The sequence below is a fragment of the Gymnoscopelus microlampas genome (assembly GCF_963454915.1).
Source record: "Gymnoscopelus microlampas genome assembly, chromosome: 16".
Classification (NCBI taxonomy): Eukaryota; Metazoa; Chordata; class Actinopteri; order Myctophiformes; family Myctophidae; genus Gymnoscopelus; species Gymnoscopelus microlampas.
This window is the reverse complement of record NC_139953.1, coordinates 30,721,315-30,744,123: the sequence shown is the minus strand read 5'-3', so window position 1 is coordinate 30,744,123 and position 22,809 is coordinate 30,721,315. Positions and strand designations below refer to the sequence as shown.

General features: G+C 39.7%; 2 protein-coding genes across 4 annotated transcripts; both read left to right on the top strand.

Moving 5' to 3' along the window:
• Positions 1 to 1,785: 1,785 nt before the first annotated feature.
• On the top strand, positions 1,786 to 6,623 carry LOC311063613 (akirin-2-like). Its single transcript, XM_084083133.1, has 5 exons — positions 1,786 to 2,370; positions 3,053 to 3,196; positions 4,387 to 4,536; positions 4,639 to 4,710; positions 5,953 to 6,623. Exons 1-5 carry the CDS (start codon positions 2,172 to 2,174, stop codon positions 5,961 to 5,963), a joined length of 576 nt encoding a protein of 191 aa, XP_083939259.1. The 5' UTR covers positions 1,786 to 2,171; the 3' UTR covers positions 5,964 to 6,623.
• A 942-nt stretch (positions 6,624 to 7,565) lies between these two features.
• rars2 (arginyl-tRNA synthetase 2, mitochondrial) lies at positions 7,566 to 17,060 on the top strand. 3 transcript variants are annotated; one of them, XM_084082535.1, is made up of 20 exons: positions 7,566 to 7,701; positions 7,942 to 8,015; positions 8,160 to 8,262; positions 9,481 to 9,564; positions 9,681 to 9,778; positions 9,863 to 9,918; positions 10,333 to 10,416; positions 10,527 to 10,603; positions 10,756 to 10,914; positions 11,323 to 11,429; positions 11,810 to 11,905; positions 13,038 to 13,098; positions 13,392 to 13,468; positions 13,750 to 13,874; positions 14,805 to 14,872; positions 15,087 to 15,196; positions 15,283 to 15,378; positions 15,560 to 15,634; positions 16,028 to 16,091; positions 16,606 to 17,060. In XM_084082535.1, exons 1-20 carry the CDS (start codon positions 7,666 to 7,668, stop codon positions 16,690 to 16,692), a joined length of 1,737 nt encoding a protein of 578 aa, XP_083938661.1. In that variant the 5' UTR covers positions 7,566 to 7,665; the 3' UTR covers positions 16,693 to 17,060. The 3 variants fall into 3 exon arrangements, with proteins under 3 accessions (XP_083938661.1, XP_083938660.1, XP_083938662.1); XM_084082534.1 differs by having other exon boundaries at positions 7,942 to 8,021; XM_084082536.1 differs by lacking the exon at positions 7,942 to 8,015 and having other exon boundaries at positions 7,623 to 7,701.
• The last annotated feature ends 5,749 nt before the right edge of the window (positions 17,061 to 22,809 follow it).

The following is a 22,809-nucleotide window of genomic DNA, read 5'->3' as shown; positions in this document are numbered from 1 at the left end:
TCTAGTTGCATCTGAATAACTTCTGTGCCCTTTTGAGCGCTGGCCTACTCGGGCAAGTCAGGAACGATGCAAGTTGGGAATACATGCCCACCTGTTTGTGCAATACTCCTTTGTGTATCTGTTTTTACAACTGAAAACAGATACACAACTGAGATTAGCTGTCTGCGAGCAGCTAATCTCAGCAGCGAAACTGCACTCCCTGGATGCCAGAAAATAACCTCTTTTTCAGATCGGCCTGTTATAGCGCCACGATTTTTGCTAAACACTTTTTTTCATATTATTCCTACAGATTTTGTCCAAACATTACGCAAATCGGTACACAGTATCTATGTAGTCATTAAACAAAACAGGTTTTTCATATTCTATCCTAATTGGCTAAGATTGGCTTCCAAAGTTTGCAGGAGTGGCCCATTTTGAACAAAATACCTCAAATCATGAAGGCAGTGTTTGTAAGAATTAGAACATAAGAATTAGAACATTCCCAACATTCCCAACACAAGTCTGCTGGCGGAGACTTGTGCTCCGAGGAGCACATTTTCTAGTTTTATATATTTTTTAACCAACTGTCTTTCTGGCCTATCAGCTCGATCCCTGGCATAATGTATAATTCTGAATGACCATGAATTCACTGGCTGTTTTTAATGCAATATTGCATACAATACCTTGAAAATGTGTCTGGATTGTGCGGGGGCAAACTTTCTGCGGGGGGTGGGGTAGTGTTCAAGACAGTGGCTGTTGTTTGGTTTCCTTTGTGTAATTGGTTCTTAACAATTCTTTCTTTTTATTCAACACTGCACTTTTTTGTACACACTGCATGCTTTTTTCTGTTCTTTTATTCGATGTTCTTGCACTGTGCATCATTTGAGAAAATAATCAAGATAAGTTAATTCAACCTACAGTTCATTAGTTTTTTCAATTTCAAAACTGTAAATAACAATAAACCGATCCTTCTTCTAAATTAGTCAAATTGTTATTGATCAGCGGCCTAAAAGGGAAGACAATTCATTGGAAACGTGGACTAATGACCACGAGCCTCCTCAGACAGCCTCAGAAGTTTTTTGTAGTTGTTGCTTCATTCTTTTTTTCAAACAAAACACATTTGAAATTATGGGACATATTGTTTGTGGGATATGTAGTTCCCAATTTCACCAAACAAAGCAGGTCAATGTGGAGAAAACAGGGGAGAAAAACTACAAGTACCAGAAGAATAGCCCATTTCTTGCGCATGCGCCGAGACGGATGATGAACTGAAAAGGGAGTTAAAGGAAAAGCTAACTGCGTTGCCATGTCCGCGTATTATACGCGACTTTGGGCTTCTTTTTCTGTAATGTTGCTTGCAAATATTGGTAGTTATACGGGTTGTGGTTTTTCGTGCTTATTTTGGGCTTGCCTCCTAATGTTGTTTAAACCAGTGGTTCTAAAATGTTGTATTTATATACCTTAATATGTTACTTATTATCCAAGGACCCTCATCTGAAAATATATTGTGTCCCTCATACTAGCCCTGAAACATGACTGTCACACCATGACATTTGTGTTGTTAAAATAAAAAAAATACATGTTCCACTTTTTTTCTCCAAGATTTATTTTTGAAAATAGCAGATCTACAAGCGCTCAACTAGCTACATAGCAACGCATTGTGAGCTTGTAGATCGGCTATTTTATAATAGCCGGTGTGCACGTGTAGCCTAGTAGCTTCTTTTGGGCTTGTTTTCATAGACCCGGTTGCTTATTTCTGCCACACAATTTGGCAACACTGAAAGCTAACCGCCGATCAGATATAGAGAGCTCTGAGGTGAACACTGAACTCACACAGCGACTACAGTAGACTAGACTGCATTTAACAATACGGAAGGAATCCGCTATCATCCTCTTTCAGGCGTTAGTTCACACAAACTGTCGTGTTCGTTTCGTTACCGGTGGCATTCAGAAAACACAACCGTGCTGGACTGAGAAGCAGACAGACGGGAGAGGCGACAACATTTAAGCTTTAAGTCTACGTCTCTAGGATACCGGAATCTCCACCGCCTCTAGTAAAGCTAGCGTTAGCTTAGCTATAGCACTGGTAGCAGAGTTAGTGCTGCTGGGCCCAGGTCCGCGAAAGACCCGGAGAGAGAAGCGACCATTTCACTTTGTTAGTATTAGTTTGTTTGCTGCCGTGTCCACACAGCATGGCTTGTGGGGCTACTCTGAAGCGGACCATGGACTTTGATCCACTCCACAGCCCCTGTGCTTCCCCCAAGAGGAGGAGGTGCGCCCCGATCATCTCGTCTTCCCCAGGGGGTTCCTCCTCCACTTCTTCGCCACAGAAGTACCTGCGCATGGAGCCCTCACCGTTCGGACAGGTTGCCTCTTCTCGGCTCACTACGGGTAACAGCTCATTCAACCGCCAGTTGAGTGTCCATTTAGCTTAGCTTAGGGCAGGGGTCTTCAACGTTTTTCAGGCCAAGGACCCCTGAGAGAGAGATGAAACAGGGACCCCCCCCACCTCTTTGCTGAAAATAGCCGATCTACAAGCTCACAGGCGTTGTGAACTTGTAGATCTGCTATTTTTGGCCAAAGTTCCCCTCTAAATGGGGACTAGGGTTCAAGTAATGCAAAAAGTAAGGCACACACAAATTGGGTGGACCCCCTGAGGTAACTCTGAGGACCCCCTGTTGAAGACCCCTGTGCTTACAGTGCACTGTAAAAGCCTCTGTTCATTTAGCTCTTGAGAGTTATACAAATGCAACCATTTGTAAACAATGAGGTACACATCTGCCCCAAGTGTCCCATTTGCTTCCAGAGTTGCACATTTGTAAAGGTCCAAGGAGTTAAATTAACATAGGATTGTACGTGTGGTATTTTGTCAGAAGTGTATTGTTTACTAAGAGAGCCAAACACATGGAGTGTGGTGTGGTATATATATAGTGTTTTCACATGGTGGTTCTCTCACGTAGGTCACAAGAGACAATGCATGCCAAGTATTTGCAAGTGAACAGATGAGCAATTGTAATTTACGTTGCAAATGTTTTCTGTCTATCCAATCCCTCCCAACTCTTATTTATTTCAGAGCAAATTCTACACAACATCAAACAGGAGTACAAACGGTTGCAGAAACGAAGGCACCTGGACAGTGCTTTCCATCAGGTAGAAGGCTGCTGTCCTCTGGACCTCCCAACCCACAACACCGTACAGACTGGATCTACCCTGCCAGGTAACTGTATAGACTGATTTTCTGTCGGGTGAAATGTGACAGCCCCTTTCAAGGTCACATAAAACCCTGATATTTAAAGCTGCAATCCCTAACTTTTATTTGATTGAATAAAATATAATCAGAGCCAGTCTGTATGGTAGAATTGTGTTAACACAACATAACTAGCACATCTGTATTGGTGGAGGGGGTCTCCCTCCCTGGTGTCGGGTGGGCCACCTACTGCTTTTGAACCCTGGTGTCAGATTAGGTCACCTACTGCCTGCCTGAAGCTCATGCAATATTTTCCTTGGCCAAGCAAGGATTGCCTCTTGCTGAGCAGTAGAAATTTGGTCTCTCGTCGTGTAAGTGACCCGGGTTAGAATCCTGTGTACACAGCACAGGCTAATAAAACTGAAAAACAAACAAACCCAAATCACTTCAGATGATTTCCCTTGCCATGGAGGGTTTTATTAACCTGACTCCGTCAGATGGGGGCGGTATTGACTTCACAGGTTCACAATTCAACCTCCATCTGGGCTCGCTCAGACAGTAGAGATACTGTGCACCACAGCGGGTGCTAACCAATCAGCGGCTGCTAGGGGGCGGGGATCTTGGCGAGACCGGATGTGACGCCATCGAGAAGCTTATTGCGTTGTAGTTCTTTCACGATTCATCATGGTTGAATAGTGTACAAAAGAACTACTGCTGGCCCAGGTACTATACGTCATGTAGACACGTCAATATGATTGTTTGATAGACGGTGATAGACAGACGGTCCTATCCTGCCAAGTAGCTTGAAATAAGGGATCGCCGTCTTGCATCGATTCTGCTACCGGGGTCCCAGATGGAAGTAGCGTGTGAAACAAATGTGACGCCAGCTTGTTCCATCTGGCGCAGTCAGCTTAGGGTATTATATCAAATAGAGAAACTGACTCAAGTGTGAGTGGGCCTAAGGGCGATTTAACTTTCATATTAAAATAACTATATTTGAGAAGATGCAATCTCATACATTTTTTTTCTTGTGTGAAGTGAGGTGGCGGGTGTGTGTAAAGTCCTGCTCAAAATAGTTATTGTAAAAAAAGTTCAGCTGAGGCCAATGCGTCTATCTCTGATAAGGCAAGCAAAGTACTTGTGTTTGGGTCATAAAAAAAAAGTTTTCGTCTTTAAGTGTGACGTTTGTTAATAGTGATGACCTGACTTGCTCCATACAGGTACGTCCTCTGGTGCCTCATCTCCAACCAAAAAAGAGCAGCCTTTATTTTCCCTCCGACAAGTCGGAATGATCTGTGAACGACTACTGAAGGAGCGGGAGGAGAAAATCCGTGAAGAATACAATGAGATATTGACTGCCAAGCTTGCAGGTAAGTCTTGGAGGTGATGCAGAAAGCAGGTGTTGATGAAGTGTTGGTCTGTATTTTGCGCCTGTGCCAAGAGTGTTAAGAAATATTCTCTCTCTTCGACAGAGCAATATGACGCCTTTGTCAAGTTCACTCATGATCAGCTAATGCGAAGGTTTGGAGAGCAGCCTGCTAGCTGTGAGTATATTTGGGTCATTGTTTCTTCCTAGCTAAGCAAATCTGTTTGCGTCGCAGTCTTTTCTTTTAAATGTGACTTTTATCAGTTGAAATCTTTGTATGAGTCCTGCCGTATTCATCTTCCATGAAGGAAAGACAGAACTTTTTTGTTCAAGAGCAACATGGCCACTAAACCTTATATACTTTGCTGACCGAGTTCCCCCTGGTGTCTATCCTTGGCCCTCTCCTTTTACATCTACAAGCTCACAACACATTGCTACGTGATGCATATGCATTGTGAGCTTGTAGATCTGCTGTTTTTGCCAAATGTTTGCCTAGGGACGCTAGGGTTCAAGTGGTAAGACTAAAAAACACTTTTCTAAATGATTAAATGTACAGGGCCACTTAATAATGATGTTAGCAACTGATTCTGGTTAGTGTTCATTGCAAAGGTGCATGTCCTCTTTTACAGTATAAACCACATTAACCAATATTAAACTTATTTAAAAAGGTTAAACTGTTTTTTTTTTAAAAACAGATTAGCATTGACATGCAGGCGCTCAGGTTAAAACAGGCTTTCCCAGTGGCAGAGCCTTGACTTTCCTGCCCTGAATTATTGGTGAGAAGCAGCCTTCTCATGCAAAACAAAACGTTATGGTGGATGATCAATCACCGTATAAAGAAAGACTAATTTCACCCACTTTTTTACACCTGTTAACCTGATGTGACGTTAAAGTTGAATCAGACTGCTAAACAGGATAGTTGTTATCCCACCTTTACGGGCCCTTTTTTACTTGATTATTGCAACACCCTTCACCTTCGCCATCTTTCTAGGTTTTAATGTTTTTTTTGTATAGTTTGTTCACACGCAAAACAAGAATGTCATAATAGACATATTCTGATTTGGGGGTATGCATGAGCAAAAATAACTTATGAAATATGACTATTGATTTTCAATAATATGTAATATAAATGAAGACGGTACAAAAAGTCACAAGTTCAAACAAAAACGGAAAAATAAGACTCATTCAAAAAACCCAGAAATATGACACTGACTTAGTGAAAAAATATGAGTTTGACTAAAACAGTTTTTTTTGCCTGCTGGTTTATAAAGGCAAAAAATATACGGTGTTGTGAAACACATTGCAAAACTAATTTTTAATATTTTAAAAGGATGCCTTTGGTGATGCATAAGCTTGCTTTTAAGATTTAATTTAGTAATGCACTCATGCCATTCTGGTGTTTCCTTCTATCCCTCCACAGATGTTTCCTGAGTGGGACCACATGCCATTGGAGATAGAATACCATTTTTGCTGCGAGCTGCTCCACAGGCTCAGTGGGTCTGATTGGAAAATCTCCTACCTGTGCCATATCGCCTTTCTGTGGACACACTGTCTCAAGCCTCAGTCAGTGGCATCCACGTTCGCTGTTGCAAATAGTGTTTAGGGGTGTTCCTGCTGTCAACATGGACCTCTGTGACTTTACCAGTGGCCTCTTTAACTGCCGTGACTTATTTATTTGGCTTTGTTTTGATGTTGCCTTTGTCAAGGCACACTGCCATTACACATACTGTTTTTTTTCCTGTTAAATTTGGCTATTTTGCAGAGGTGATGTCTCTTGTGTATAGTTAATCAGTTACATTTCTGAAGAAAGGGATTGTTCACACAGATGTAAAACTGAAGCAGGCCGGGAACGGGTATCTTGGAATTGTTCAACAATGTTTGAAGTTGTACTGGTAAATTACATTTGTACACACTGTATTTTTATTTTGTTTAAAATGTTTTTTTCTTTTTTTTTGCTTGATTGTTTTCCCTCTATTGATATTTCATTTGTTTTATTTTATTTGCAATAGGTGTAACAGGGCTTTGGTTTAAGAACTATTAAATAAAGTGTTTACACAAAACAAGTGTCTACCTATTTTAATTAAATCTATTTGTGATACTGCAGAAATTAATCTTTTAGGTACTGTACTCTGCTATGAATTTAAAACGGTTGTGTGAAAGTGGGTAATGAATGAATTTAGGATTATTTGATATCAATTGTAATCTTGCGTAACCTATTTTGGGCATTATTTTTTCATGTGGGTCTACAAGCTCTCAGAGCTTATAGATCAGCTATTGTTAATTTATTCAAAAGTGTTTAACATTACTTTTGATTTATTGTATTGACTGTACAACGGGTTAAAAATGCCAAATGGATGAGACACAAATAAAGCCAAAACTTGTTTCCAATGTGGTCCATTCAACATTAAAAGAAAAGGATGCAACAAACAACACAAAATATGAAATATCAAAATATACAATTTAAAACTATTCATGATGAACTCGACTCATACAGGCCCTCTTTCCACCGGAGTTGAATATACTTCATTTATTTATCTTGCCCTGAACTGGGAACCAAAGTGGGCGTGTCACTATTCCACAGGTTGTAAGATGCAGATGCAATATAAACAATGGCAAAAGCAAGCGAAAAATCATCATAAAAAAAGAAAAGTGAAACTAATAGACGATTGAAGTTCCCCTGTGTAATGGACACGTGGACCCGTAGTACTCAACACATTGCTGACCTGGCCTGGAATCGAACCTGGGGCAACTGGGGACTCCTGCCCCTAATTACAATGGTGCTTTAAACTGGTGGAAACGCAAGCCGGCTCACGGCTGGTTCCGTGAAAGCACCACAGTTCCAAGGATCGAAAACGGAACCAGTTCTAGAACCAAAGTTATTTAGGTGGAAAAGAGCATAGAGGCCACAGTGTGGAAGTAGAGTAAATATCAAACAGACCCCTTCAGGGTGGTGACGTAAGCGAATGGAGCGTTTCGATTGGATGCTGCAAAAGGAAGGGGCGGTTGAGGAAGTATATCGTCCACATTGTTGTCGTTTGTTCTATGCATAGAGTTATAATATATCAAGGGTCTATGAGCCAGAGAACTACTATTGAACATTAGTTCCCTTTGTTGGTGAAGTCATTTCAAACACATGGCTTGTTTCTTTAGGAGAAGTATCGCAGTGAAGGTAACAACATGAAAAGACTGTTTGAATGGGCGAATGCATGTGGAACAGTTGCAAGGTTAAAATGCGTGTCTCCTCTCTGAAGCACACTGTCGCTGACTGCACGGCACCATGGGGTGCTACTAGCACCCCACCGTGCTAGAAGGTCTAAAGCACAACAAAAAACATTGTGATGTTGCTTAGAGAAAGTAAACGTGTTCACATGTTGTGGTTATTTAAAGGATCTGGGTGTTTTCCTCCTAGCTGTCCAGGATTTTGCAGCAACCTGAAGATGCTTTTATATCAGCTCTCTCAGCAGTTCCAGTTTCAAAGAAACAGTTAAGGTGTGTGTGTGTGTGTGTGTGTGTGTGTGGGGGGGGGGGGGGGGGGGGGGGGTGAGTGTCATTGTGTGTTACACATTATTTAATCCATTCATCCATATACTGATCTCATTCTAATGTCCCTGATCTTGTGCTTTTCAGACCGACTGCTGACTTCAGACTGTCAACCAACACACTGTTTAAGGATGGGATTGTACCATCCAAAGGAGACCTCCAGTCACAGACAGATGCCTTACTTAAAGAGGTGTGAGTCATCACTGAGTAAACAAACAAACATATTTTTCTCATTCAGACTCCAGAATCCAGACTCTATTTAGACTGAAAATGTTTAGAGCTTTTAAAAGATGCTTCTTTTTGCACCTAGTATCGCGCATCTATAAAGCACTGGTTCTCAAACCTTTTCATGCCAAGGACCCCCAAATTGATATGTATTTACTCACGGACCGCCAAAAGATGTTGTGCCAGGGACCCCCATTACAATAGATTTGTGTTTTGCAAAAGTTTCACTGTTGTTTTTTAATAGATGAAGTATAAAATAGGGTTCAAGTGGTTATACAGATGTTAATGCTATATTAACAAATGTTGTTGGTGACCCTCTAGAACCCCCTCAAGGACGGGGACCCCAAGGATCCGTATTGCATCCAAAAAGGGACCATATAAGCTCACAAGCTATTTGACTTAGTGAAGAGCCCTGAGCATGTGATTCACTGCCTTATATCACAATATCACGCATATATTACAGCAGTGGTTCTCAAACTTTTTCATGTCAAGGACCCCCAAAATGATATGTATTCGGCCGCGGACCCCCATCTCAAATATGTTGTTCCAGGGACCCCCAGAAGCAAAAATTTGAGTTAGAAATGTTCGCTTAAAAATATATATATTCAAAGGTTTGCACACATTTTCCACAATTTTTCAAAAATAGCAGATATACAAGCTCATAGCACGGCACTCGGTGCCGCGCTATGAGCTTGTATATCTGCTATTTTTGAATAGCCAAAGTATAAAAGGTTAACATTGTTGTGACGCTATATTAGCACATTTAGCTGGGGACCCCCTGGAACTCCCTCAAGGACCCCTGGGGGCCCCGGACCCCACTTTGAGAACCAATGTATTACAGTCATAGAGCAGGAGGGATTCATCTCAGCGGCATTCTAATTTGTAGGCGCTCCATGTGCACTCACCCAATACTTAATTGCCACGACTTGGGCTGGGGTCAGCTCTTGTCATCTATTATCATATTCATTTGAAAGTTCTGGCAATTCTTTTTTTGTATTTAGTAAAATATGTCTAATTTTCCACGCGATTCACATAGACATAGTAGAATGCCTCCAACATGAATCCCTCCACAAACATGCATTGTGTGTTCTATGGCTGTATATATGTAATACATGCATTTATAGATGCCATAATATCCGCATTCTAGGTCTAGTGATTTATTGCCCTCACTGTGTCTCATTAGTTGAAGCAGGACAGTGTAGTTGAGGACATATCTGCTGAACGTGGAGTGATCTACTTCAGAGTTCATCGCAAGGTCCTTGTGCAGGTATAATTCTTTTACATTTTTTAAAAGGAAAATACATTAATGTGTAAGTGAGTGTAATAACCAACTTCACTTTTATCAGAAGCATTACAATGTTTTCATGGTGATATCTGTTCTAGAAAATGTTGGAGCCCTTTGGAAAGGAGGATGAAAGATTTGGGTTAAATAGTGAGCTTTTCAACAGACTGGAGAAAGGAAGATCATTGGTTGAATACAGGTATGTCTGATAATACATCAGTATAGTTTCAACTGACCAGGTCTCACATGCACATATAAATATCTATATGGTCTTATGTTGCAGTTCTCCAAATATTGCCAAAAAGTTTCATGTTGGACACCTGCGGTCCACAATAATTGGTGAGTCTCATGTAGTTCATATATTCATCAGCAGAGGGCAGAGCAGCAGATTCAATTCTGCCCTTTAAACGCAAAGACAAAGTCCCTAAATAAATTGATGAAGCAGAAAAATGATTTATTTTGTTTGTTTATTTGTTTATTCCCCTCCCATGCTTTTTATTATTTGTCCTGTGTTTGATTCTCAAATGGTTTGAATGCTGTATAATGTCCCTCTATTCACAGAAAACGATAGGGTACATAACTAGGTTCTAGATTTGGATGTTTTTTTAGACTTGGAAGGTCTTATAAGTGCTCAGACTTTTACAGTTTGCCATGGAATACTCTCTTTATATAAATATGATTTACATGATTTGGCCATGATTTCTCTGAATGGTCATTTTCAATTTACATTGCATACACAAACTGTATTTCCAGGTAATTTCATCGCTAACCTTAAGCAGTCCCTAGGAAATGAGGTTATTCGGGTGAACTACCTTGGAGATTGGGGCATGCAGTTTGGTGAGTGAAAAAAAGGATGTTTTATATTAACAGATTCAGCAGCGACCTTATAAATGTTTTAATGTTGTCAGCCGGGAAATAATCTTCTCCTTCTATACATTGGATTGCAGGAATGCTGGGAGCTGGTTTTGAACAGTATGGAAGCCAGGAGAAGCTGAAAGAGAATCCTCTGCAGCATTTATTTGATGTAAGTTTGCATATTTTCATGAAGGGGTTTCAACCATTGTACTATTGTGTCTCTGTCCTGTTTTCTGAGCTATCGTATTATATCAAAAACCTGTTTGACAGGCGGGTTTGTGGTCCACTGGTGCTGCTGATACTGTGTTTTTTGTTTTGCAGGTCTATGTTAAAGTCAACAAGGAAGCAGAAATCAATGAGGACTTACGGCACGCTGCCAGAGAATTCTTTAGACAGCTGGAGCATCACGAAGGCAAAGCCATGTCACTGTGGCAACAGTTCAGGGAAATCACAGTGAAGGAGTATCAGCAAGTTTATAAGGTAAAACTAACCACAGCAATTAAAAACTTTCAACATGGCATCCCTATTTTGGGCATGCTATTATAGGCGGGGGAAAAAAGGCAACTGATCTACAAGCTCACATTGACCCATTGGAAGCTTGTAGATTGGCTAGTTTTGCTATTTGTGTAATATTGTGTTTAACCACTTGAACCCCAACATGCCTAATACTATTCTGGGGGGGGGGGGTCGGCTATTTTTGGAAATTAGATTTGGGGTTGACGGAAAAAAGTGGTCCAAGTACAGCTGTAACTCGGGTCCGTTTGACTCAGAATAGAGGGTTCAAGTGGTTAAATCTTAGAATGACAGGAAGCTTGCAGATCAAAGTAAGAAGTATTGTACAAATAACATGACAGTTCACAGATGTATTGTGTTGTCTCTGTTTCTCAGCGCTTAGGAGTCCACTTTGACATTTACTCTGGGGAGTCCTTTCATGAGGGACAAACCCAGGAGGTGGTACAGCGACTACAGAACCTGGAGCTGCTGAAAACCACAGAGTGTGTATTATTACACAATCGGTTACGATCAGCACACAGAATGACGTGTACCAATGTCAGCTGTGCATGGTTTCTGAGAAGTTGTAAAGATAAACAAACAGCTTAGATCTTAAACTGAGATCGGAAAAAGTGTTGAATTTTAAACTGCAGGAACTTTACAGTAGTAGAGGTCCAACTTCACATATTGTGAAATGAAAAGTCTTAACAGAGTTGGTGAACAGACTTATCAGTTTGGTGCCTAGAGGCTATTCATTTTTTCTTCTATATATCTTGACATGAGATAAAAATGCTTTAATTATGTAAATTACTATATCAATACTATGCATTTAGAGATTTGATTGGAATGACTCAATCCACGTCTCTGTCTGTTCTTTTGACAGGAAGGGAACTGGAGTTGTGGACCTGTCTCCTACCGGAGACATGTCCAGCTACTCTACTGTACACCGCAGTGATGGTACATCTCTCTACATCACCAGGTCAGTACTAGTGATAAAGTAAAAAAAAATATATGCATAGAACTAGAGAGACACTGATATATATCGGTCTGGCCGATACATCAGCCATTATTAGGGTTTCTTGACGGTTTTCGGCAATTAAGCACCCTATGTGTCTGGATTTTTGTCTGTCATGGTGAAAGTTTTCAAATAATATTCTGTGACTACCTGAAAATCGAAAAATCGCTGGCAGTGGGCAAACGCGGACAGAAATAAGTCTGGCAGTGAGAGAGCTAATATAAATGTACTTGAGATAATTGGTGGCCTAGGACTCTCCAAAATCGGCATCGGCATTAGGCCCAATAATCTGGCATTGGTCGGATTCTACATAGAACCATCATAGTCTGATGGCAGTGTAGGAAATAGGTTAATAGAGCCATAGTACCTATACAATACCAATGCAACCTACAGCTGTACATAATTGAGCAGCAGCACCCTCTATTGGACAAATGTGTGGACAGAGTGACATAATGTACACCAGTGGTTCTCAAAGGCCCCTTTTAAACCGGGGTTGAACCGGTTCCATTCTTTTTTCCCACCAAATTTTGAACCAGTTCAGAGTGTTTCCACTGAAAATGAATTGGTTCAGAACCCTAAAAGTTGGTTCGGAACTGGAACCAACAAAGACTTGGTTCTTCTTGCTCTGAAATGGGAACCAAAGTGGCGTCTCACTATCCTACAGGTTGAAAGATGCAGTTGCGATATACAATGGTAAAAGCCAGCGGAAAATTATCATTAAAGAAAAGAAAAGGGAAACTGTGGCTGCCATTGACTTCCTCTGCCATGTGAATAGTCACTTTTGTGTTTAAATTGCACACACCTGGGGTGCTACTGCAGTCTTTAACACTTCAAATGGCCATAACTCTTTGACCATTGTTTTGATAAGTGCAACATACTGTACAACTGAATGGATTTGAAGGCCATGTAGCCTGAAAATCTAGTTTGGAAAAGTTTTTTTTTTTTTTTTTCATGCATAGAAAGAATTATGAGAAATATTTATTGATATGTCATGGAATATTACAACAATTCTAAGTTGTCAGTTGAACAGCGCATGGGCCAAGAGCTGTTGAGTAGGTGGTGATGATAACACCAGATTTGTGTGTGTGTGTTTCAGAGATATTGCCGCAGCCATCGACCGAAAAGAAAAGTATAATTTCCATGAGATGATTTATGTGGTAAGAAAGGATGCTGATATAGTCACACTTGACATATTGGCTCATATAATTTGTTTTCTTTTTCAATTTCAGGTCAATGTCAAATGTCAGGGCCACTTACTGATGTAAAACACAGCAAATAAATTCAAACCATAGACTTATATTTTATCATGCCTGATGATTAGATAACAATATTTAGTGTATCATTTTAGAATTTAGTTTTTAGTTTTAAACCATAGTGTTTTAAACTGTCATAGTGGCTTGTGCTGTGGGTGTATCATTTATCATTAACCCTTTCCCTCCCCCCTACCAAGACGGACAAAAGTCAGCAGAATCACTTCCACCAGTTGTTCCAGATCCTCCTGGCAATGGGACATTCTTGGGCTCAGAGGTAGCTTGCTGCAGTGTGACGAGTGAACTAAATAATATGATTACAAATTACAAATTGGATAGTAGTATCACTGTTGTTTTCAAGAAATGCGCACATTTTTGGTACATTTTGGGAGAGGTTTAACACTCTGAGGAAAGACTTGAAACTTATATTCCACTGAAATCTGTGTTAAAATATTGCGGTGCACTTTTATTAGGGATCATGTTACTTCATGAGGGCAACTGGCACCAACACTGACTGTTCCCAGCCTGATGTCTTTGCTGTCCCTCTGTCCACTGCAGGTGCCGGCATGTACCCTTTGGCCTGGTGCAGGGCATGAAGACCAGGCGTGGTGAAGTAATCTTTCTGGAGGACGTGCTGGACGAGGCTCGTGCCAGGATGCTGCACAACATGAGCCAGTCAAAGAGTAATATGCCCATAAACATTAACCACATGAATAATAGCGTCCCTATTCTGAGCATGTCATAATAAGCGAACCTTCACTGAAAATAGACGAAATTTTGCTGAAAATAGATTTACAAGCTTGTAGATCCGCTATTTTCTACAAAGAGATTTGGGGAAGAGGAAAAAAGTAGGGTACCTAGTATAGACCCCTGGGGGAAACCGGTCAATGAAGTATATAGAGTTTAAGTGGTTAAGCATTTACCAGCAGTTCAAGTTGCCAACAGCACATATGTACTGAAAGCCAACAATGCTTTATCAGACATTTACTACAAATGCCATATTGTTGTTATATACCTGAAAATGCCAATAAATATATTGTTTTTAAAAAAAATGCTTTATCAGCCTTTTCTATAGGCCCTAAATACTGTCACTTTTTCATTCTATGATACAGAGATACCCTTAATATAACTGTTGGTAGGCATGTAGGGTTGATGTCAGAGATTAAACCTTTGTGGTTTATATAGGTAGCTATGGGAGACATAAGTGTGAATAATACTAATAATAAACTTTATTTGTATAGCACCTTTCATGACATAAAATGCAGCCCAAAGTGCTTTACATAAAAAAAGCGATCACAATATTGACAAGATTAAAAACAATAAGATCAAAAACATGATCAAGAACAAATTAAAAAAAAGGCAAAATCCAAATTAAAACAATACAAGAAAAAAGCAATACAGTGTTAATATGGACTGATTATATTCACTCTCCTATATCCTGAATTTTGTTAATCTATGCTGACCCTCACATTGTTATGACAATGACCGAATGTGGTGTTCTAGTCAAACTGTAAACAAAAAGGAATGGAAAATGTTTTTTAGAAGTTGCTCTTGAGCTAAATATTAGTGGAAGCTAGTTGTGTAATTGCCCCCTTTCCAAATCATACCAACAGCAACAAAAGAAATGGACAACCCTGAGGACACAGCCGAGAAAGTGGGAATCAGTGCACTCATCGTTCAAGTGAGTGAACTCAACAGAAAGAGGTATTTTATGCCTGAGTGTCAGAATTTATAGTTAAAAAAGGATGAGAACAGCCTCAGAACGCTCGGTTCATTCAACTCCTGTTTTGATTCACTCAAAATCCTGCGAATGTGCAAGCTCAAGGTGTCCCCTGCCACTTTAGGAAAAACAACAGTCCCTTGTAGTTACACACTGTTTACTTCATTCTTTCCAGGATTTCAAAGGTCCCCTGGAGTCAGATTATAAATTTGACTGGGACAGGATGCTGCAGGCGAAGGGAGACACGGGGGTGTTCCTGCAGTACACACACGCACGCCTCTGCAGGTGGGTAATCGTCAACAGTTGGTTCTCAAACCTTTTCATTTCAGGGACCCCCACAACTCTCATATGTTGAATTTTCATGTTTACAGTCTGATACAGATGCAAGGTAATGGTCAGGAGCTTGAATTGGATCCTTCTGTTCTCCTTGAGCCGAGTAGTATATGCATTCTACAACACCTCCTTCGGTAAGTTAAGCACTCTTTAACCACTCAAAGCCATATACTAATTTGACACGAACAAATAGCTGATCAACAAGCTCACAATGTGTCATGTTGCGAGGCGTGTACTATTTGAGTTAAAAGGCAGGAGTCAAATGATCCTTCTTCTTTGCATTTTATCAACCAAAATACCTGCTTTTTGTTGTAGCTATGATGAGGTGTTATACCACTCCACCCAGGATTTGCAACCCAAGCACCTTGTCAACTTCCTGTTGAAGCTGTGGTAAGGAACAGGATGTTAGATCTATGGGTGTGTCCAGCAAATATTTGTTTAAACAATATGAATAATACTTGAGTGGATGGAAATCTAGAGTTTAAAAATGACCCAATCGCTGTCGGGTGGAAACCTTAACATTTGTCCAAAACTTTTCCTTTTCCGGAAATGCTAAAAAGAACCTGTGTTTCAATGGATCCGATGTAGTTATTATTTAATCACAAACTCTTGTTAATCGTTTTCTGTGGTTCAAGATTTATAATGTATATTATTTTGAAATAGAAATATGTTGCTCTCCTGCCAGTGTTGCCCCAAACATTGCTGGGTGTATCACTGCTCTTGCCATAAGCATGTATAAGTCAAAGCAAATATTGCTTTTAAATCAGTTTTACTGTGTTCCAGCCACCTGGTTGCCTCAGCACTCAGGGAGTTGCCAGTGAAAGGAAGCCCTCACAATGTTGCACAGGTAAAGGAAGCCCTTGACTACACATTAAACAATTATTATTGCCAACTGAGATTTGAAGAATTTCAAATGCACCAATCCAAAAATGTGATAAATTAAATTTCAGATGCTTGACCACTTGAACCCTAGCGTCCCTATTCTGGGGTGAACATTCTGTAAAAGTCTACAAGTAGTTCTGATATCTGGTTAACTCCGGTTAGCAAAGTATATCGGGTACATTTGGTTAAGCATGTAAACCTCCAATATTAGTTTATGAACGGCGGGCAATTAGTTTCACTTCCCAATGTAGTAATATTACTTTTCTCCAATTAGTCATACTTTACTCATGTGTTCATAGTATACCATATTTCAAAGCTTTTAATTATTGATCACTAGCTGGGAAAAAACATGTTGGCTTCTTATTTCTCTTATGGCTTGCTAATACAAGAGCTGTTCTTGAACTTCTATCGAGCTCTGCTGCATATAAACGTAATATATTTCTGTCATAATTTGAGACCCATTTGTTGCTTGTTGTCAGGCAAGGCTGCGGCTGTTCAGCAGGACCCGCTCTGTTTTGGCCAATGGGATGAGAATTCTGGGCATCACACCTGTTGACAAGATGTAAATCTCTTCTGTCTATTAAATGCATTTTCATGGCTGCTAATGCTATACAGTTGATAAATGATTGTAAATAAACAAAACAGTTTTTTATTGAAACGCCTATCTCTGACCAGTCTCTTGTACAAAAATACCAGTAATTATCGTAGAAATGTATTTGGATAGCACTTCAAAACAGTTAGGGTATATCCACGTCGGTGGTGAAATGTCAGGTAGATGTCAGCGGGTCAGTGACAAAATGGGGTTGGCATGTTTTCTTATAGTCATGTTGGTTTCATGTTCGTTTGAAAATACATTTGCATCATTTGAAAATTACAGAATGCGCCTGAAAATGTCAATTGCCGTAACCACATAAAAATGAATTGAAATATTGATTTATCCACTTGAAGTGAAATAAAATAAACTTTGCTTTATTTTTAAATATCAAATGAAAAAATATTGTATATTAGCATTATCTCTAGATGTATTTTTGGCTGTTTCTGTTACATTGATGCAGAGGAAATCTGTTTTTTATATAATCTTAGACATGTAAAAATATATGTTTATCAAATGATCAATCAATAAAAGGTTTTTAGAATTATGAAACCATTTGATCAAAACAACAAACTTGAATGCTCTCTGGCTCTAAATGGACAGTACACCATGGCAGAATATTTGACCACGGTGACTAATAAACTGAGAAAATCTCAACGCTGTACAGACAGTGTACAGCCTGAACATTGAGAAAGGCCGGCAAACCTGGCTGCCCAGACAGGACAGGCTGTGCTCTCACTCTAGTCAAGGAGTGGTGGAGATAGAGATTCTGGTCAGTATGACCCCGCCCCCCCCCTCGAAAAAGAATCCTGTTATCGGACGGTCTGAGGTTGGCAGGTATGCGTGATGTCAGTGACATTTCTGCGGCCAAATGGGTATAAATTTAGGGGTCCTTGGCATGAAAAAAACACTGTTCTAAATTGGCAGTGGTTCACACACTTTTTAGCTCGAGAGTCTTGAGGCTTGGGTCCCGGATCCCGGGGAGACATCCGATTTCTCTTTTGGGTCTTGAGTCCCAAGACTCAAGACCCAAAAGAGAAATTTGACGTCTCCCCGGGAGCCTGGATCTTGACTCAAGACCCAAAAGAGGTCTTCTCCCCGGAATCATACGAGGAAGTAAAATGTATAATAAGCAAGAAAGGAAACACGGCCGCAATAAATGGATCCAGGGAGAAAGCGTGCAAAGTAGGGATGTAACGATATAGTAACTGCATCGAAAAATCGTTTTGAATTTTCAACGATCTACTATATCGTTATGCAAACAGCAAAATATCGTATCGTTTTACTTTGTATCGTATCGAATCGTTTTGCAATGCAAATAATCGTATCGAATCATTTTGCAATGCAAATAATCAATTTTATCAATACTAAGTACTTTTAAGAAGAAAAAAGAGAAAGAGGGGTTTATATCCAGTATCCAGATTAAAATACAGATTTTTGGGGTAAATAAATAGTTACTATATCTATTTTAAATCATTGAATCGAATCGTATCGTTCTAAATTAACCTGTCCTGTATCGTTCATGTATCGTATCGACTAAATCACTGAATTGAAACATATCGTATCGTTCTATATTAACCTGTATCGTTCATGTATCGTATCGACAACCAAGTATCGTGATACGTATCGAATCGTTGTTAAAACGTATCGTTACACCCCTAGTGCAAAGTATTGCCGACAAATTAAATGCACAAGTCGTCCAAAAAAAAATACAATTTACAAGTCCATAAATATATAATTCAGTTAGGCTTAAACATGAGGAGTGTATAGTGAATATTGGAATTATCGCCTACTAATCTACAATGCGATATTATATGCGCCATGCATCCAACCAATATGTCTGAGTCTGTGTTCAGGAATGTGTCAAAAACAAAATAATCTCCATCAATTCAAGGCTTCATGGAGTGTGTAATTGATAGAAAATAAGTATTTTTTAAGTGAACTATTCTTTTAAGTGTCTTGATCAGGGACACTTTGACACACTGCTGAAGCCTGGGATCGAACCTGGGATTTGTGGGCTTGCACAGGTAGGCTCTTTAACCATTCAGCTATGGCCACATCATCAGCAGAGACTCTAAGGCAGTTCTACTCTGTAGTGTAACAGCAAAGGGGTTTCAGGGGAAACCAGCAAAATGAGGAATAATATAATAAAAGACTGTCTTGCTAATTAAAGCGTCATGTCTCTCATTTTTTACAATGTATTTGATATTACCTTTATTTTATTTAATAAATGATGCATTTCATCCTCTATATATTGTCCAGCAACCTTTATGATAAAGGCGACAAAAAATTGTAAATCTGTGGGAGCCAGATTGTTCAGATGCCAAGGTTCTTGTGCTAGGATTCGATTCCATGATCTTGTGGTCTGAAGTCAAGAGCTCTTCTGACTGTGCTATGGATAGAGATGGTGTGTCTTGCCAATTTTTGTTAAACAAGTCTTTTTTTTCAGGACTTTCAAAAAGCGTTAAGCATTGGTTCTCAAAGTGGGGTCCGGGGACCCCCAGGGGTCCTTGGGGGGCGTTCCAGGGATTCCCCAGCAAAACGTTATTATTAAATATGGCTCTTTTATTGCTACTTTTAACTTCCTATGTAAGTAAAGCCTGATAAAAGTGTCAAACTCCCAAAATCTGGAAATGACATCTACTCTGTTAAAAAATCCTGGGGGGGGGGGGGGGGGGGGTAAAGAACGTAAAGTAAAGCAGGCTAAAATGATTATGTCAACCATAGAGTTAATGTCAACCGGGCAGGGACATTAGCTGGTATTATAATTATTATTTTTGTATAAATGCATTTGACTACAAAAGGCAAAAAGTCACGTGACTATCAAGTATTTTGGTCTCATGTTGTTGCCACGACACCTGCTGGCTGAAAAAAGTCAATGCAGGGCTTTATAAAGGCACTGAGTGACAACATAATTATTCATAGCATATTTTATTGTGCATATACATTATGTAGATAAATTACTGATAGCATTCATGCTATGTTGGTGGGGAAATGTAAGGTTTGTGCGTGATGAATCTAAAACCTGCCTTACATTTATAGGAAGGGGGAAACAGTAATTGACAATTATGAATTATGAATTCCACTTAATAAACGTACAATATCACTGGTGTTCACCGTTCACTTAAGCTACGGGGAAAAGCCATCTAAAACTTAAAATGCAATAAAAAATCCATAATTCAAGTTGCACATAGACGTGCCCTTTGAACAGACGTCTCTACCCACTGGGCACACAATACAACAACGCCCAAACGCCGTGCATACGCCGTCCATACGACGTCCGAGTCAGATGTGTGTCGACGTCGTTTCAACGTATTTTTTGCAAAACAGCTGCTGACTGAGGTCAGACTCGGACGTCGTATGGACGGCACATGCACGGCGTATGGGCGTTGTATTGTGTGTGCCCAGTGGGTAAAGAGATATCTGTTGAAAAGACACGTCTTTTACAACTAATGTGTTTTTTAATACTTATTATATTATATTATATTATACTATATTATTATATGATTATATTATATTATATTACATTATATATATATATATATATATATATATATATATATATATATATATATATATATATATATATATATATATATATATACACACACACACACACACACACACACACACACACACACACACACACACACACACACACACACACACACACACACACACACACACACACACACATTACCCCACGGGGTCCCCGTTGCGGTAATAGGGGGCTCATTATACATTTTACTTCCTCCTAGTCCTATGATTCCGGGGAGACATCAAATTTCTCTTTTGGGTCTTGAGTCGAACCAATTACTCCCGCGGAGACATCAAATTTTTCTTTTGGGCCTTGAGTCTTGGGACTTAAGCTCCGCGGGAGTAATTGGTTCGACTCAAGACTCTTTTGGGTCTAACTGGTCTGGTTGTCATGGTTACTAACCTGGTGTCTGTGTTTCAGAATGATTGGAGGGCGGAGTGTGTCATCAGTGGAGATCTGGCCCACCTGGATTGTCCTCTATAAATCAGGTGGCTGGACTTCACTCTTGTCCTCTCCCTCACCATGAAGCTCATTGGGAGCACTCCAGCCTTTTGGATTTTGGTTGTTAAAGGTCAAGACCACTTTGGTAGAGGTTTGGGTTGTGTAGTTACCTTGACATGAGGTAACTCCAAAGGTGAACAAGAAATCTAAAATGATTTCTCCATTGAATAGAAATTGATCATTCCAAATATGCCTACATTGTACGGTAAAACAGCTCTCAAAGTCACGCTTTTAGCACATAAACGAACACAAACAAAGCGATTCAGTCAATATAGAACATCACCAAACCCAGTACTGTTTTCTTCTCTTTTTTTAAAAATAAAAATGTCAACTTCCTGCTGATTTTACTATTTGAAGATCTGAATCCTGGTCTGCGGATCCAGTCCGGGTTTTCTTTTTAATAAAAATGGCAAAATCAACAGGATGTTAGCCTTATTTCAAAAACAAACGGTACTGGGTTTGGTGATGTTTTATATTGTCTGAATCAACTTTATTTGCGTTTGTTTGTGCTAAAAGAGTGACTTTGAGAGCTGTTTCAGCATACAATGTAATTCAATGAGCATATTTTGAATTATCAATGGAGCAATTACTTTAGATTTCTTGCCCACCTTTGGAAAGGTAACTGCACAACCCAAACGTCTACCAAAGTGGTCTTGCCCTTTAAGCACTGTTAACCCCCCCAGTATCCGTATTGTGGGGATAGCTTTAGCAGAAAATAGCCAATTGACAAGCTCACTACGACAGGTTGTGAGCTTGTCGATCGGCTATTTTCAGCCGACGCTTTCCCCACTAACACAAAACAGAAAATTCACTAGTATTGAGCCCTGATATGAGGGACACCGGTTACCCATATGGGGTTACGTTAGTTTTAATAAAATCATTTAAACCTACTTTGTTTCCTCATTTTGTTACAAACTCAGCCGTTTGTTTGGTTGTTGCAATAAATACATTACATTTAAGTGGTTGGATTCAATTTATGTAATTTGTTATCCCTGAGTCACTAGAATACCTCAAAACGAAGTATGGAGCTCAGCCTATAATTGATCATCGATTTGATTGATATGCAGCATGCCATGAGTGCAAAGTGGTATTTTCTCAAACTTAATTCAGCTAATCGAAGAGGATCTGTGGTCGTAATACAGCTCTGTTTGAGGAACTATAGTTGAACACTTTACAGACATATTTTCTAATGTCCAGTCCAAAGTGAGAACAATGTAGCCTACTTGATTTAACACCAAAACTGCTATAGTTTTGATCATCTGAAACTAAGGAATTTATAAATGACAAAAAGGGTATGAATTTTTATGACATTACGAAACATCTCTCTGTTTCCTTTCAATGAATGTGTAAATCTGGGTTCACACTCAGCCAGAGTAAACGTTTTCTAACAGATGGTTTTAAACAACCTAAATCTCAGTCGTGTCATAATGAACCCTTTCCCTGATCATCAGAGGGTGTATCTAGTAGATCCAGTCATTCTGTCAGGGGTAGAGGTGTTTGCTGTGGATTTTCATCTTTTGACCTGTCACCTCTCGCTTTAACTTTAAATATAACCTCGAAATCCTAATTAATGTGAAAGGCCTGGTGGTGCAAGAGTAAAGCATAGGCTTCACAAGCGGATGGTTGTGGGTTTGAATCTTGGTCAGGGAAGATCTCAATTTTCAGTCTTTTTAAGGCGAGAACCATGGATGAAGCCCGCCTCCCTCCTCACGCCCTCTTTTAGCTCCGGTAGGAGAGGGAGGAGCATTGAGGGAGCCCACCTCCAGGGGGAGGAGCTTAATACATTTACATATTAATTAAAGATTTTTATTTTAGTATTTTTATGGCCACTGTTTTTTTTCACATGAATTTTTTTGAGACATTTTTTTCATCACCAGTTTGTATTGACCACAGCTCCATTGTTTTTTTGTTGTATTACCCTTTTAGTTTTTATTTTGTAGTTGTTTTGAGTGAGCTTTGAACCTCGAACCTTTAGTTTGTGAACCTTTGATTTATCTTTTAAGCCACGCTGGCATGGAAGGTACAATTGGGAACGTCATCCTTAACCCGCCT

Bases quoted from the DNA above. Each gene is read 5' to 3' on its own strand.
- LOC311063613 (XM_084083133.1), top strand. From the start codon at position 2,172: ATGGCTTGTGGGGCTACTCTGAAGCGGACCATGGACTTTGATCCACTC. The intron at 2,371-3,052 runs GTAACAGCTCAT...TATTTATTTCAG, and splicing joins CTCTTCTCGGCTCACTACGG to AGCAAATTCTACACAACATC. The intron at 4,537-4,638 runs GTAAGTCTTGGA...TCTCTTCGACAG, and splicing joins ATTGACTGCCAAGCTTGCAG to AGCAATATGACGCCTTTGTC.
- rars2 (XM_084082534.1), top strand. From the start codon at position 7,666: ATGGCTTGTTTCTTTAGGAGAAGTATCGCAGTGAAG. The intron at 10,417-10,526 runs GTGAGTGAAAAA...ATTGGATTGCAG, and splicing joins AGATTGGGGCATGCAGTTTG to GAATGCTGGGAGCTGGTTTT. The intron at 13,875-14,804 runs GTAATATGCCCA...TCATACCAACAG, and splicing joins CAACATGAGCCAGTCAAAGA to CAACAAAAGAAATGGACAAC.